Source organism: Schistocerca piceifrons, chromosome 3 (genome assembly GCF_021461385.2).
Source record: "Schistocerca piceifrons isolate TAMUIC-IGC-003096 chromosome 3, iqSchPice1.1, whole genome shotgun sequence".
In the NCBI taxonomy this organism is placed as follows: Eukaryota; Metazoa; Arthropoda; class Insecta; order Orthoptera; family Acrididae; genus Schistocerca; species Schistocerca piceifrons.
The window spans coordinates 650,484,120-650,501,996 of record NC_060140.1 but is presented as its reverse complement, the minus strand read 5'-3'; the positions used below and the strand labels follow the sequence as shown (position 1 = coordinate 650,501,996).

The following is a 17,877-nucleotide window of genomic DNA, read 5'->3' as shown; positions in this document are numbered from 1 at the left end:
CTTGTCAATAACAGCTACTACAATAAATTAAAAAATAGAGAATAATAAACATAGAAAATAATATACAAGTATGACCATATGGTGAAAATACAAACGTTTGCAGAACATGGCTCTGCTTATTACACAATTTGCATGAACATTTGGTATTTCATGCACAGGGAGATCTGTTCCTGATCATGTGACTCCTAGTAACACAAGCTCCAATTATGAAATTTATTGTAAACTGGCTAGGTGCATTGACACGCAGCTCTAAAAGTAGAATGCATCTAAAGGTATTATGGTGCGACAGAGGTAGCAGTGAACTGTTGTTACGTCAGGAAGTCGTCCACTCCCCACCTTCATCCACCAAAATTCTTTCTTTTAAACCTATAATTGGAGACCTTTTCAGCATGAATTTCCGGTTACGTTTCAGAAATTGTCAATAACCAGATTATTATTCAAATCTCACCTACTATCTCTTGAAATATTAATATTGATATCTTTATGCATACAACAAATGGACAGATTACCACACATAAAGCTAGGAACGTGATACAATATTTCAGTTTCGCCAAAACCACACGAAAATTGTCGCTATTAGCCATCCCGAGTGCGAATTGTTCACAACAGTCACCTGTAGTTTAATCTCGCATATTGACCACGGGGAGAAAATTCGAGAAATTAGAGCCAATACAGAGGCTTACCGACAATCATTCCTCCCATGCACTATTCGCGAGTGGAACAGGTTTGGAGGGGATCAGATAGTGGTACCGAAAGTACCCTCCGCCACACACCATTAGGTGGCTTGCGAAGTATGATGTAGATGTAGATTTGCGAAAAGAATAATAAGGGAACTGACTAGTAGTGGTGTATAATATCCTGCGCCAAATACCATACGGTGGCTTGCAGAGTACATCTGTAGATTCAGAATAGAAACAAAAGTAATGGATTTGGCTAGTAACCAACTGAAAGAGTATATACCGCCTTTGACTCTCAAGAATTTAATAATTTTCTGTCATTTTATCTTCAAATGTAATAGGGAGTGAAATACAAGCTGCAGGCACGCATACACCGGCCCAATATGCAGCTATACTACAGGTAACGAGAATAGCATCAGATTCTGCAAATATTGGCGGCATATCGATTTCAGATGTTAACGACTTCCGTTGCACATTGTGGCGGCAACAGAGTCTTAGAGTCCCTTATGGAATGTGCAGGTGCACATATTTTTCCGAATTATTAACTCCACTGGTCTCGTACCGGAACAGAAGACTGATATTAAAGTTTAAAAGCAGCGGTAACTGAACTAACTGAAAGTAAAGAACTTTTATAATTGCACAGCTTTTGAAAAGAGCTTCACATTTTTTTAAAATCTCGCGGCTTATTCTTCCTATCAGTTGGACTGACACATGAAACATAAGGAAGGTATTCCATTTACACACATTTCGTTCAACAAGACGCTGATAGAAAGGAAGTCTCTTCTAAGCGTTAGTAATGCAAGTTTTGATATAAAGATCTGAAATAATTGTTTCCATTTATGCTTATCAGAGAAACTGATCATCCACTCCAAACTCCAGACTCCGCTGTAATGATGTACCTACGATATTCGGAGATGTGGAGAATACGTACAATGGTTTATTTACTAATCTTTTATCGAAGAAGGAAGGTTTCTCCAACTGCTGCAGGAAGCGCAGTAGATGTGCCATATATTTTTCCTACTTCCACATCTCCACCTTGATTAAGTAGCAGTGCGTTACTGAAATTACAGATTAATTCTCAAGTAACGATAGAATAAAAAGGTGAATTCTTTCGTGATTGTTATGTACATAATTTATAACTCTTGAATAAAAGTGTCCCACAGCCAGAGGGTGCTCCCACTGCAGCAGTTATTATAGCCTCCTCCTGCTCTTTTTGCGTATGGAGCTGGGGAAGAATGATACATTAAACGCCTCTGTGCGAGCTGTAATTAATCTAATCACGGCTTGCCGACCTCTACGAAAGCGACACGTAGGGGTTGTATCACATTACTAAATTCCTCACATAGCTGGTTCTCGAAATTTTGTATGTTGTCTTTCACGGGATGTTTTTGCCTATCGACGAGCCTCTGCCAGTTCAGTTTCTTTCTCAGCATCTCAATGACGCTCTCCCAAGGGTCAAACAAATCTGCGACTAAACGTGCTGCCCTTCTTTGTATGCGTTTAATATCCCCTGTTAGTCCTTTCTGATAGGCATCACACACATTTAAGCAATATTCTAGTTGTACGAGAAACTTCTAAACAATCTACTTGCATTTTAGATGTAAAATAGCGAATGAAGTGTGCGATCATGTTGATACTAGATGGGAGTATGGGAATAGCTACTATGGACGCTACGATAATAGTGAAATAGCCACAGGTATTTTTGTAACCTCTCTTTTTATTGACGCGTTTCCAAAATGTATCATCAGATTCACAAGGGAACAGACACCATACAAAGCACTGAGGCAACTTTACTGTAACTGCAGAATAAGATACTTGTAACTACAGAATCCTTAAAGGAAACCAGAAATCAGAATAATGAGAGCGATTCCATACATAATTGTATGTTAATATAAGTAGCAACGTAACGGAACTGAGTCTCTGCCCAGTACTTAATTTTGAAATGCAGGGTATCTATGTAAATATAGAAGTAGATTCCTCAGAACAACTATCTAGCCTATCGAATAAATGCAGAAACTAAAACTACACATTTGTTAATTGCCATGCACGGTGAAATGACGACAAGAAGAACAATGTGGAAAGAAAAAAAGTTTCTTGGATCATTCAGAAACCGAGAAAACGAAAATACCGAAAATGAACACTATGTTGCTTTTGGGTTACTTCTGTGGTAAAAAGGCAGAGAAAAGAAACTTAGGAATAGGTCGTTACCTAGCCCACAAAAGAACTGATACAAACAGTACGCAACTGGTGAGGCTGTGTGAAAGCTTTCACCCGAAAATAATTTTGACCTTCTTCAGGGAGATCCCAAGAAAATCCAGGATACGAAATATCTCCAAACTATTGCAAACAGATCGTGTTGTTGTTTATAGACAAAAAAATACTAAGGAATAACTTATATGAATATGAAAGTAATAAGGAAGGGTGAACTTCTTTCTGATCACTATTCCTCCAAAATTAAGGTTAAATTTCAATCTGATACATTACAAAGAAGGTCGTAAAAACAAATAATAAGTAATTCACACTTACTAGCGTAAAATAAAAGAATCATTTCGATAATATCAAGAAGAAATTAAAGTAACAAAACATTGATTACTTAAATGAATTCTTATCTCAATATTTAGCTAAATAAATTAATATTTCTGTACAGATAATGTTTGAGTCACTAAAAAATTAAAATAAAATATTATGAAATGAAATATTGATGATGGTAAGGGAAAGGATGTAAAAAGTGGATATCCACACAAAAAATTGAACTCTATGATGAATTTAAACATTAAAGAAAGGAAATAACAATATTTAGAAGCACTAAATGAGATTTTGTCAAGAGGAAACTACCAGAAATTGAGCAAAACTTTTCAGAATGTGATACCTACAATTTTTATTAGCCATTTAAAGGCAGACTTAAACGATACCAAATCCCAAGCATCTGTTTCATAAATAAAAATGGCAAATGTGGCGTAAGCAACAGTGAAAATGGTGAAATATTTGGAAAACGTTTTGATCAGCTTCTTAATTGTCCAGAGTCAATCCAAAAGCTGTTATTCTCAAACACCCAAGAACATCTGGAACACGTTTTTGCCTCCGACTGTCAAAGAAGTTGGAGAAGTAATTAAACCCTGAAAAACAGTAATTCTAGTGGAGTAGTAAATCTAGCGGAACTTCTGAAATGGTTGATATAAAAACTAAAAAATTAGGTAAAATTGATCTTTGAAGAATTCTGGAAAACAGAAAAAGATCCTAGGACAGTGGAAGGTAACCTTGATATATCTTCCACATAAGGAAGGCCATAAATAAGACGTTAACAACTGAAAAGATATTTTTTGCCACCATCTGCATAAATTATTTTCTAAGATTCTAGTAAATAAAGTAAGAATAACACTGGACAGTCATTTAGGTGTATATCAAGGTGGTTTTAGGGTGGACAGATCATGTTCTGAACAAATGTTTAATCCGAAGTCAGTCTATCGCCACCAGTGACTGAATGCAAAAGATATTGTGGTAACGTTTATTCATTTCAAAAATACCTTTCATTCTGTTGACAGAGAAGTTATACATAAATAACCTAATAATTGAACGAAAAGTCTAAATTAACAAATCTAATTCGTCAATCAATTATAGACATAGTATCGAAAGTGGGATTTATGGAAGAAATATCTCGGCCCTTCGAAATAAACACACATATACTGGAAGATGGTGACCTGTACTAATTCTTTTTAATTATATTTTAGGAAAATAGTGGTGATTTTAACTGAAAAACTAAATGAATGTATTTCACTCAAAAGGGTTGTTTGTGGTAACAAAAATTTTGGAATAAACTGCTTCTTATTTGTAGATAACCTTGCTGTACTTTTCTGCAAAAGTAGTATCTGGTACAATACAAATTAAACTTTCGGAAGAAAGAGATAGTAGGACTAGCTTAAGAATTACTGTAGAAAAAATTTTCAACAAACATTAAAAGTGCGTGGAAATTTCTGAAAATATATATTGGCCAACTAAATAAAGTTAAAAAATTTAAATATGTTTGGGAGATAATCCAAAATGATCGTCTTCAAAACGCTGTTATTGCGGGATACATAAAATGGGAAGGGCGTATGGTATAACTAAAGATTTACACAATAAAAAATACCTGTCAAAAAATACAATAGTCATTAGGATACATTAGTGAACCAGAACGCCTATATTCAAGTGCATTAAAATCTAATTAAGAGAAATCAGAAATACCTCAAAGGCGATTTATGAGGAAAATATTAAGCCAGCTTTAAACTATGGAAGATCGGAAATTACTTATTAACGATGAAATTTATCGTAAGACAGAAAACATTTCAAAAATAATGGATAAGTAAGAATAGTAGCTTTTGGACATTTGTGTGCAAGGACATGCTGCAGATTAACCAAAAAGACCTTTAGACATTTGAGGAATAAAAAGTCAGCAACAAGCTGGATCCACTGAGTAAAAAAGGATTTAGAGAAAAGTTATTTAAAAGCTGGCAAGTGGCCCTTAGTTTGCCAAACCGGAAAGGAAAATAACAATAATAAACAGACATATATATGTGTAATTTAAGAAATGTCAGTCTTGCTTGCTTTGTATTAAGCAATCATATATATATATATATATATATATATATATATATAATAACACGACTGTTCTACATTATAACTGCCTTCCACTCGACTCCAATGAATCACTGCCTGCAGGAAAACGCACGTTTCCTCAAATCAAAAACCGCTCAAGTCCACAGCACCCATCAACTGCCTGTCACGTTACGAAAGAACTTGGTAGCGGTAGATATGGTGCACTTAATGTGAACTGTTAATGATGGTGCGAATTGGCATTTTTGACATTAACAATTCACTGCCTGAGATGAAAACTTTGATAACGCACAGAAATTATCCTACATCCGGTGAAGTTTGAACGCTGAACATTTCATTTGTAGTTTGACACTTACTCAGTCAGCCACCGAGCTACAAAAAAATAATAGGAACTAAAGTAAGAGACGTATGACTCTTGAAGCCCTAGAACCCAGTAGTACATCTTCTTGCTGGCGGGTCAGACTTCGCTAATGCCAAGCATCCGTCAATAATGCGCTCTCTTTCGTTTGTCTCCAGGTACCTCCGCAACGTAAGCGTCGAAGGGGAACAGGGCAAGCCCAACATAGAATTCACGCCGGAGGGCGTTCTAAAGGCGGCCGAGCTGAAGATCATGAATCTGCGGCCCGGAGTCAGCAAGCAGCTCGTCTGGGAAGAGGTGAGTGCCATCAAACGCAACAACACTTCTTATTGGAAGTGGTTGTCTAAGAAGCTGGTGTTAAGGCAAAGCTATGTATTCTACACGAATGAAGATAGAGACTTCGGTAAATTGTAACTTACTCATAGAGGTACATAAGCTTTATTTTTGAAAGAACCAACCGATTTTATAAATTTATATATTCTGCATGCTTCCACATGTAATCGTGCATTACTTTTTACAATTACTTTTGGGATTGAAATTGTCATATACCTTTCACAAATGCTCGTTAAATATGCAGAAGACAGTCATACCCGTTTTATACTTTTGGGAGTATGTTTGGAGCTACCGTAACCATCGCTGTTGTTTCATGGTGTCGCAGTTCATCCAAAGTTATTGGAAGGGAAAGCACATATACGGAATCTTTCACAGACCAACCAAAACAAAAATCACATCCCCTGAGACCAGAGCGACTATGGAGACCAGAGGTGAATTGCGAGATCCGTGCGTCCCTTACCGCCAGTCCACCCATAAGATAACTCATTGTTAAGAAGTCTTAAATTCAGCTGTCAATGCGGCGGTGCTGCCTCTGAACAAAAATGAAATATTCAGCATGTTCTCGCACTAGAGGAAAAAGCCAAATGTTCATTACTTTCAGACACGTGAATCCTGTAACTGGGCGAGCGACCTAGCTTCACCAGTGAGACAACTAGCGTCAACCACATGAAGTTACAACTTGCAGTGAAGTGAACCTTTAGTCACTACGCTTAATTTACGATTCATCCCATGTTTTCCCTCAGTTCACGTAAATAATTAATCCTCTGAATTTTGATGAATCATTTTTAAAACTGTATTGTACGCATCAATGCAAAGAAGTATCCAAAACCTAAGAATGAGAATGGAAACATAAAAGCTTAGCAATCAGCTGCCACGCTTCCCTCACTAACAATAAATCTCTTATTCTGCATAGAGGAGAAATACATGCTATTCGAAAAACTGCTCTTGTGCGACTAGGACTCGCGCACTAAGGGCTCTGTACAAACTGAATTATGTATACAGGCAGTTCATCCATCCCCTGAATCGAGGATCTCGACGATTTATGCCTGTTATGAGCATTGATACTGGCAAGTTATTGGTCCCACGGATTCAAAGATTTTCGATAATGTTTTATTACAATAATATAAACTGGCATAAAGTCATGCAAGAAGCAGGCGAGCATTATCGTAATAATCAGCAGTTCTCCATTCAGGCTGACTGGCTGGTAGTGGTAAAGGTGAAACATCAGGTAAGGAATTTCTTTATAACTCATGTGAGGCGTTGCAGAATTTATCCATTATCAGATATCCAAGAACGTTTACTGCATCTAGATTAGTCTGTGAATGTTTGTTTCACATACACCTTGATATGCCTTATCTACTTGCAGTAATCGCTTCTGGTTATCTGAGACTGAATAAATTCCGAAACGCGTCAAATGAGCGATAAAGCCATTCCTTTCCCGAACTTTGACTTTTACCATTGCGACCCAGTTCGCCTGAATGCAGAACTACTGACTGTTTCAGTTCCAAGTTAGACGTCGAAAAACAAGTGATAAAAGAAATATACACTCCTGGAAATGGAAAGAAGAACACATTGACACCGGTGTGTCAGACCCACCATACTTGCTCCGGACACTGCGAGAGGGCTGTACAAGCAATGATCACACGCACGGCACAGCGGACACACCAGGAACCGCGGTGTTGGCCGTCGAATGGCGCTAGCTGCGCAGCATTTGTGGACCGCCGCCGTCAGTGTCAGCCAGTTTGCCGTGGCATACGGAGCTCCATCGCAGTCTTTAACACTGGTAGCATGCCGCGACAGCGTGGACGTGAACCGTATGTGCAGTTGACGGACTTTGAGCGAGGGCCTATAGTGGGCATACGGGAGGCCGGGTGGACGTACCGCCGAATTGCTCAACACGTGGGGCGTGAGGTCTCCACAGTACATCGATGTTGTCGCCAGTGGTCGGCGGAAGGTGCACGTGCCCGTCGACCTGGGACCGGACCGCAGCGACGCACGGATGCACGCCAAGACCGTAGGATCCTACGCAGTGCCGTAGGGGACCGCACCGCCACTTCCCAGCAAATTAGGGACACTGTTGCTCCTGGGGTATCGGCGAGGACCATTCGCAACCGTCTCCATGAAGCTGGGCTACGGTCCCGCACACCGTTAGGCCGTCTTCCGCTCACGCCCCAACATCGTGCAGCCCGCCTCCAGTGGTGTCGCGACAGGCGTGAATGGAGGGACGAATGGAGACGTGTCGTCTTCAGCGATGAGAGTCGCTTCTGCCTTGGTGCCAATGATGGTCGTATGCGTGTTTGGTGCCGTGCAGGTGAGCGCCACAATCAGGACTGCATACGACCGAGGCACACAGGGCCGACACCCGGCATCATGGTGTGGGGAGCGATCTCCTACACTGGCCGTACACCACTGGTGATCTTCGAGGGGACACTGAATAGTGCACGGTACATCCAAACCGTCATCGAACCCATCGTTCTACCATTCCTAGACCGGCAAGGGAACTTGCTGTTCCAACAGGACAATGCACGTCCGCATATATCCCGTGCCACCCAACGTGCTCTAGAAGGTGTAAGTCGACTACCCTGGCCAGCAAGATCTCCGGATCTGTCCCCCATTGGGCATGTTTGGGACTGGATGAAGCGTCGTCTCACGCGGTCTGCACGTCCAGCACGAACGCTGGTCCAACTGAGGCGCCAGGTGGAAATGGCATGGCAAGCCGTTCCACAGGACTACATCCAGCATCTCTACGATCGTCTCCATGGGAGAATAGCAGCCTGCATTGCTGCGAAAGGTGGATATACACTGTACTAGTGCCGACATTGTGCATGCTCTGTTGCGTGTGTCTATGTGCCTGTGGTTCTGTCAGTGTGATCATGTGATGTATCTGACCCCAGGAATGTGTCAATAAAGTTTCCCCTTCCTGGGACAATGAATTCACGGTGTTCTTATTTCAATTTCCAGGAGTGTATTTTTTTGTGATATAATTACAAACTAACAATTTTCTGATTTTTTCCTTTACTTCTGTGAAACCTTACTTCTTGCGAAATTTTATGACCCTAGTGCGACGGGAAGTACCCTACAGGTTTCGATGAGTGAGTTCATAGTATCAAAATATGGCTGCATCTTTTGATTGCACTGACTTAAAAGCTGACGTTTATTATGCCGCCAAGGGACCATACAAATCAGTATGTGACATAAATTTCATCTAGCTACGTCTAGCTGTTCCTGAAAAGAATGGTTTCTAAAGTCGAACGGACAGACAGACAGACAAATGTTCAAATATGTGTGAAATCCTAAGGGACCAAACTGCTGAGGTCGTCTGTCCCTAGACGTACACATTATTTAAACTAACGTAAACTAACTTATGCTAAGAACAACACACACACACACACACACCCATGCCCGAGGGAGGACCCGAACCTCCCGCGGGGAAGGCCACGCAATCTGTGACATGGCGCCTCAAACCGCGCAGCACAGACAGACAGACATCCAGACGGACAACAACGTGATACTATAAGGGTTCCATTTTTACCGACCGAAAAACTGAACCCTAATAAACAGGAGATTCAGTAAAGCTGCGCACTAAAGCCATAACGACTCAGTCTCGGTCTGCTTACCATTTTCACTCTATGATAGTCCCTTACGTAATCGAACATAAAAACAAATTTCTGAGAACGTACGTTTCGAGCACAGCGTATCAAGGCAATGGATTATGGATTGGAGGGAAAACCGGAAAAGAAGAGGATCGAAAAGCTTTAGTTGTGGTGCTATGGGATGTTGCAAATTATATGGACTTATACCTACGGAATGAAGAGGTTCTCCACAGAACTTGTTTCATTCCTTTGGTTGTTTCTAATACAGGTAATTCCATCAAACAAGATTTTCCTGAATGGTGTCACGGTTCGTATAATCAAATGCTTTGGACAGGTTAGGATAAATATGAATCGATAATTTTTTTTTAGTTTTATTATATTTCGTGAGTAAATGTATAACTGACAATTTCAGTGGAAATTGTAGCACTACACTGCATTTAGAAGTCTTCAGCATTTCTTTGTACCACAACTACAAGAATTGTTTTCTTTTGTTTCGATATGTTCAAAGTTCGCCTCTGTCATTTCATTTTATTGCCAGGTAATGCAAAAGGAGATTAGAGTTTAGCGGGTTTGTTAAAAAGGATTGTAATACTTATCCGGAAGAAAATTTTATCAAATTGGCTAGGAAAGAGAAACAATTTTAATTTGCCTCCATTGTAGGGAAATCAGAGTTCAAGGGAGGGGGATCTAAACTGTAATAAACAAACGTTGTTAATTTATTGCTACAGACGGAGTAGGGTTCAGATGCACATATTGCTATTCAATTATTTTTTTCTGAAGACTTTTTCTGGATCGCTTCGGGTTAATGGAGTGGTGGTTCAATTGAGGAAATAACAAACCCACTTTTGTCCCTAATGACTTCCTCGTCGAAAAGCGTTAAACCTTCTTTCCTTTTCCCGTTCCAAGCGGTGCAGTCTTTTTAGAAACGAGCTCAGTCACTAATTTCCAACTGCCACTCCTAAACAAGTTCAGCAATAGCAAAGTACATGTTAAAATCGCGCAATGAATTTGTTAGCCTTTCCGCAATTGAACTGAAGCACTCCCAGGGGCCCTATTCCATTGAAGCACACCGAGTGTGGAGCAGACCTCACTTCCGGACATGTAAAGTATGCATGAGACCGCGCAACGAGGCCTGTACAACTAGCGGACCAACCGCATGACTATATTATGACTTTCTCTGGGATCAGCAGGCGGAACGACTATGAGAAGCACATCGGAAGCTTGCAGCAACGGACTGCTCCTGCAGCCGGGACATGCGGCACTTACTACGTGTATTTAGTTTTGTTGTTGTTCAGCAAGCAGTTTTTTTAAAAAAAACTTCACTTATGTCCTCTTTTCTTCGTCTGTCATGGATAATTTTGCTTCCAAGATAAGAGAATTCCTTAACTTCGTCTACTTCGTGATCACCAATTTGGATGTTAAGTTTCTCGTTATTCTCATTTCTGTTACATCACATTACCTTGTCCTTCTCTGGTTTACTCCCCGTCCACATTCTGTACTCATTAGACTGTTCATTCTATCCAACAGATCCGGTAATTCGCCTTCACATTCACTGAGAATAGCAATCTCGTCAGCGAACCTTATCATTGATATATTTCACCTTGAATTGTAGTCTCACTCTTGGACCTTTATTTTATTTCAGTCTTCGCTTCTTCAATTTAGAGGCTGAACAGTAGGGGACGAAAAACTGTGTCCCTCCCTTACAACCGTTTTAAGGCGAGCACTTCCTTCTTGGTCTTTCTCTTTACTGTTCTCTCTTGGTTCTTGTACATACTGCATACTGCCTGTCTTTCCCTATAGCTTACTCCTATTTCATTCAGAATTTTAAACTTATTACACCATTTTACACTGTCGAACACTTTTTGTAGGTCGATGAATGCTACGATCGTGTCTTGATTTTCCTTCAGCCTTTCTCCCACTATGAAGCACAACGTGAGAACTGCCTCTCTGGTACCTTTACCTTTCCTGATGCCAAACTAATCGTCGTCTAATTGAATATTACTTAGTTGTAAACTGGAAAATCTGTATATCTACTAGTATGTCGAAAACCCGAATTAAAGTGTCACTATAGAAAATGGCACGATGCCTCAAGCTGTTTTGGTGCCGTAAGCTACAATTCCACATACTGCCGATAATTGTCCAGTGGCAATTATGTGTTAACTGAAATCGTATAGGTGGACTTGAAGTCGTCAAAGAGGTTATCAGGAGAGAACGATAGATTCTCAACAACTGCAGATCTTTAATTTTTGTCATTTTAGGAATGAATTGAGCCACTGACAAAGTACTACAACGTATCATTCCTGCACCGCGCATAGGCACGTAGTCTTGTTCGTTGTGGGTGACACAGTTGGTTTCCAGCGTCTGGGGAGTTTTACAACCTGGGGATCATGGGGCAGTAATCCTTGCAACTGAGTTGTGGTTCAGGCCTACTATGCAGCTACCCTTAAGGGCTAGTGACTTTCCTTTAACGACAAGTCTTTGCCTTGAAAACAGGAAGCAGAACTTCGCAGGGATGTGCTGTTAGTGGGAGCAAGAAGCGGAAACTGAAATTCTTCTCCTGAAATTGATTATCTGATTAGTGGAATACTGAAACAATTTCGTGGAGCTTCTTCGAGCTCGCGTATTTCAATTTTTATATGTAATCAGAACTACTCGCCTGTCCTTCTGGTGAAGATGTACTGTGAGAATGTTTTTTAAACAACATTACTGTAAGTAATCTGACCATTTCAGATACCTTTCTAGGTCAATAAATGCTGTATACTTTTCCCTGTTTATTTCTCATCTCTTTTTCCAAAATTTGACGCAGTGTCAATATTGCTTCCCGCGATTTTTTCCCTGAGCTGATCCCAAACTGATCGTTGACTACATTCCCATCTGTTTTCGTTTTAATCCTCTCTTTAACTGCTGATGTGTCAAGCTGAAAAGAATTCGCAATGGCGTTGCTGTGTACAAACGTGAAATTCTGATCAGTCACTTATGAATTTATAGCCGAGTGTTGCGTTTGAATATGTCATAAGTGGTTGGTCCGAAGAGGTTTCGCACGAAACAGTAGAGCTAGCCCAAAGTTGTATAAAAGAGAGGCCCTTGGTGAGCTCAAATTGATCCTAATGAAGCAAATATATTTATGTGGAAACTTTGAGTATGGTACTTTTGTGTGTCTTTTGACTTACTGGCTTCAAACTATTGCCGTGTTTTGCCTTGGAAGACGGTATGATGGGGCTACTGCGGGCGCGCTTTTTTTTCGTGTGTGTGTGTGTGTGTGTTTGTGTGTGTGTGTGTCTGTGTGTGTGTTAAGGGCGCAGAACGAGGGGGATATCAGCGCCCTTATAAATATTAAAAGAAACGAATATGAATGAAGTGGCGAAAAACGTCATAAGGGAGTAAACCTACAAAAGTACTCTCACAAATATTTACAACCTCAGTCGTGTTAACCTACACAGCTGCTCTATGTTACACGCCGTACAACAACGAAAAAAGGGTGAAAGGTGTTGCATCTAGCATTGAACTCAAGTAAGACGACAGATGAACTAAAATAACGGCACAGGGAAATGTCCTTGGCTGTCCACTTAAGCGGAAAAAGTTTGGGTGAGCCAGTCACCCTGGCAATGCAGTAGGAACATTCCCCTATCATTTTAGGAAACAGGTTGGACTTATCACAAAACCTTAGATCTCTCACCACGTTGGTCTGAGCGTCAGAATAGAGGGCAGATCAGACGACCAATCTGCCGCTACCCTCTAGCATTGAAAGTAAAACGCAGTCATTAGACTGATATGACGTACAGTGATCTGTAGCCTACGCCAGAAGTACCACACATCGTAGGGTCCACCAGCCTGAGCAGGAACCCGTGCGTCATGCGGCTGTGTCCTACGCGAAGGCGAGTAAGGAGGACCTCATCGCGCCTGCATGGGTGGAAGGAGGTACATCACGGTTACGTTGCGACCGTTACTAGACGAAGCTTATTGTCCGTCACTTCCAGCCACACTCTCTCCCATCGACGCATGACTCTGCACCTCAACAGCGAGGCGATAGCATCCGGAGGGAGCGGCACACTGAACTAACTGAAGATCTCGACGTGTCTCCTTGGCTGTTACATCCTCCCTTTCGTTCCCCGCAATACCCATGTACCCTGGTACACTGCAGAAAGAAGCCTCCTTTCCCAGCTTTCGTAGCCTGAGAATGGCGTCCTCAATATTAAAAATGGTTCAAATGGCTCTAAGCATTATGGGACTTAACATCTGAGGTCATCAGTCTCCTAGACGTAGAACTACTTAAACCTAACTAACCTAAGGACATCACATACATCCATGCCCGAGGCAGGATTCGAACCTGCGACCGTAGCAATCGAGCGGTGCAGGACTGAAGAGCCCAGAACCGCTCGGCCACAGCGGCCGGCTCCTCAATATTCTGGATTACTTTACCTGTTGGGTATAAGCGTTCTAGAGAGATAGGGGACTCAGCGGATCGGAATACAAAAGGATTTAGCACCTGTAACACATCACATCTGCTCCGGTCCCCTCAAGTTCGCCCATAATTCCACGATGAATATAAGAATCTCGTGAGGCAATCGTAGCTTGAGGACACGATAAGGAAAAACAACAGAGAAACCGACGGAGACCCCTGTTTAGATTCCGTCAATACAGCTAAAGAGTTTCATAACATAACGTATTAAAAACAAACGTAAGTTACTACGAAGCAGCTGGAAGAGCTCCAAAACTGCTAGCGGTACACGTCTTGCAGGTCATTGATAGGAACCTGAACACAGTTCTACATCTACATCTACATGGATACTCTGCAAATCACACTTAAGTGCCTGGCAGAGGATTCATCCAACCACCTTCACAATAATTCTCGATTACTCCAATCTCGAATAGCACGAAGAGAAAACTAACACCTATATCTTTCAGCGTGAGCTCTGATTTCCCTTATTTTGTTCTGATGATCGTTTCTCCCTATGTAGATCGCATTCTGGAGAGACAGTGGGTGATAGAAATTTCGTGAGAAGATCCCGCCGCAACGAAAAACGCCTTTGTTTTAATGATGTGCACCCCACATCCTGTATTCTGGATCTTGTATCATGTCAATGACACTCTGTCCACTATTTCGCGATAATACAAACTTTTCCGATGTACTCCGTTTATGCTATCTCGTAAGGATCCCACACGGCGCAGCATTACTCTAAAAGAGGACGGACAAACTTATTGTAGGCAGTCTCTTTACTAGATCTGCTACATTTTCTAAGTGCCCTGCCAATAAAAAGCAGTCTTTGGTTTGCCATCCTCAGAACATTTTCTATGTGTTCTTTCCAATTTAAGTTGTTCGTAATTGTAATTCCTGGGTATGTGGTTGAATTTACGGTCTCTAGATTTGACTGATTTATCGTGAAACCGAAGTTTAACGGATTCCTAATAGCACTCATGTGAGTGACCTCACACTTTTCGTTATTTAAGGTCAATTGCCAATCAGATATCTTTTCTAAATCGTTTTGCAATTATTTTTATGTTTTGATCTCCTGATGTCTTTACTACACGACAAACGACAGTATCATCTGCGAACAACCTAAGACTGCTGCTCATATTGTTTCCTAAACCGTTTAAATAAACAAGGAACAGCAGAATACCTACAGCACTACCTTGGGGAACGCCAGAAATTACTTCTGTTTCATGCGATGACTTTTCGTCAGTTACTGCGAACTGTGAAATCTCTGACAGAAAATTATTAATCCAATCACATAACTGAGACGATATACCATAAGCACACAATTTCACTACAAGCCGCTTGTGTGGTAAAGTGTCAAAAGCGTTCTGTAAATCTAGAAATACGTAATCAATTTGAATTCGTTGTCAATAACATTCAACATTCGTATGAATAAAGAGCTAATTGTGTTTCACAAGAACGGTATTTTCTAAATTCGTGTTGACTGTGTGTCAATAGACAGTTTTCTGCGAGATGAAGCATAATGTTCGAACAGAATATTTGTTCCAAAACCCCGCTGCATATCGACATTAAAGAATTGTGCCTGTAGTTTGGTGGACTACTCCTTCAACGTTCCTTGAATACTGGTTTTGCCCTTGCAACTTTCCAGTCTCTGGGAATGGATATTTCGTCGAGCAGTGTGTTGCATATTATAGTTAAGTGTGGAGCTATTGCATCAGCATTCTCTGAAAGGGAGCTAATTGGTATACTATCTGGGCCGAAAGGCTTCCTTTTATTAAGCGATTTAAGTTGCTTTACTACTCTGAGGATATCTTCTTCTCGGTTACTCATGGTGGCATTTGTTCTTGATTCTATTTATGGAATATTTAGTTAACCTTCTTTGGAATTTCGAAAGTCTGTGCTTATTAGCTCTGCTTTAGCAGCACTGTCTTCGATAGTAATTCCATTGCTATCGCGCATGGAAGCCACTGACTGTGTCTTGCCGCTAGCATAGTGTACATAAGACCAAAATCTGTTTAAATTTTCCGCCAGCTTTCGAGACAAAATTCCGTCGTGGAAACTATTATAAGCATTTCGCATTGAAGTCCGCGCTACATATCGAGCTTCTGTAAAAGATCACCGATCTTGGAGGTTTTGCGTTCGTTTAAATTTGGCATGATTTTTTCTTTGTTTCTGCAACAGTGTTCTGACACGTTTCGTGTACCTTCAGCTCCGTCGTTTGTTAGTACCCACAAATCTCTCAGTTGCGGTCGATACTATTTCTTTGAATTCAAGCCACTTCAGGTCTACGCTTATATTGACACTTTAGAAGGAGGGGAGATTGTCTCTCAGGAAAGCGAGAAGTGAATTTTTATCTGCTTTTTTGACTCGGTATATTTTTCGTTTATTTTTGGAGGATATGGGGGTTGCAATACTCAGTCTCGCAACGACAACCCTGTGTTCAATAATCCCTGTATGTTTTGATGCTCGTTATTAGCTCAGGATTATTTGTAGCTGAAAGGCCAAGAGTGTTTTCACAGGTGTTTACTATTCGCGCGGAATCGTGCACTAACTGCTCGAAATAGTTCTCGCAGAACCCCTTTATCACAATTTCGGATGATGTTTTACGGTATCTCCGGATCGCTGCAGGATATTTAATAGCACTGGAAGAGTGGTGACAGCTTTAACCCTACCCTGACTAAATCTGTTTAGAATGGTTTTCTAATTAACGTTTCCGAGTAAGTCTGTGTAATTTTCCTCGTCTCCTGCTCGTCGCTGAATGTGGGTTGTGGCCTCAACTGTAAGAGGGAATTAGCGCTACGCCACAGAAGCTTCGAGGACCAACACAAAAGGACTGCCTGAGTACAAACAAGCTTTTGTTCTTCGTTACTTGTTTACCCACAATGTAATTTGCTTATAAACAAGTCTTACCCACATATCTGATATCATGAACGTTCGTCACGTTTGGCGCATAAATATACCTTTCGTAGACCTGCAACAGAAATAACAAAACTGTGGTACAGAGCTACCGTTGCCACACCAAATTTGGCGAGTCGAATTGATACCACAGACATTAGCGAGGGTTCCCTGCTACCCGCAACAACATAACGGAGGCGCTCCTGAGTGCCATTCAGCGTAGCAGCGCCCTCACGCTAAGCCGTAGGCACACGGACCGTGCATCCGAACGTTGAGCGTTGAGCGTGCCGAGTTTCTGACGTCATAGCGTGGGATAGCACGTTCGGGAGTCTTTCCGAACGAGCAGAGCAATATCTGCCGTGTCAGATATTCTGAGCGTGCGTCTGAGCGTTGACCAATGAGGTGGCACAACGCTACCTACGTCACACGCACGCCGTCTCCCTTCAGTACAGAGTTGTGAGGCGCCATATTGGCATTCATTTCAAGCTTATATGTATATATGCCGTTTCTGAGCACCAGCAAATTGAGAATCACTGGAAAACTTGTTGTTAACTGTGTGATTCGTTCCAATAAAATAACGAGAAACATCATACTCTTGGCAAAAGAATTATTGTAACTTGCGTATTATGGGAGTAGGCTATTTGAAGCCAGCGACACACTGAAGATCTACCCAAAACGCATTGTTCTTGATAAAATTTGTTATAATTAAACTTCAATTAGTAACATATCTACGATTAAGGTTTCTCTGCAGGAGCTAAGATATTATGATTAGACGTATGGAGTTCGTAATTGCTGTAGCGTAATGACTGGCGTCACTGCCCGCTGTAGGAGAGTTCGATTGGGCGGTGGTTCGCGTTTTGCCACTTCCAAATTTTTTTTCCTAACATTCGTGTTTTTATTGGGTTCTGATACTTTGTTATTAGTTTAATATAAGTGTATACTATAATATTTGATGTTATGTAAATATACGTTCACCTTTTTTTGAGGGGTGACTTT

The 17,877-nt window shown here is 41.0% G+C and overlaps 1 protein-coding gene across 1 annotated transcript in view; it reads left to right on the top strand.

The window, feature by feature from the left end:
- Positions 1–17,877, top strand: part of LOC124788943 (glutamate receptor ionotropic, NMDA 2B-like) — a 441,442-nt gene that overhangs the window by 288,513 nt on the left and 135,052 nt on the right. Inside the window, exon 5 of the mRNA XM_047256229.1 lies at positions 5,784–5,922. Within this exon, the coding sequence (XP_047112185.1) occupies positions 5,784–5,922 (139 nt within the window). The remainder of the gene's footprint in view (positions 1–5,783; positions 5,923–17,877) is intronic.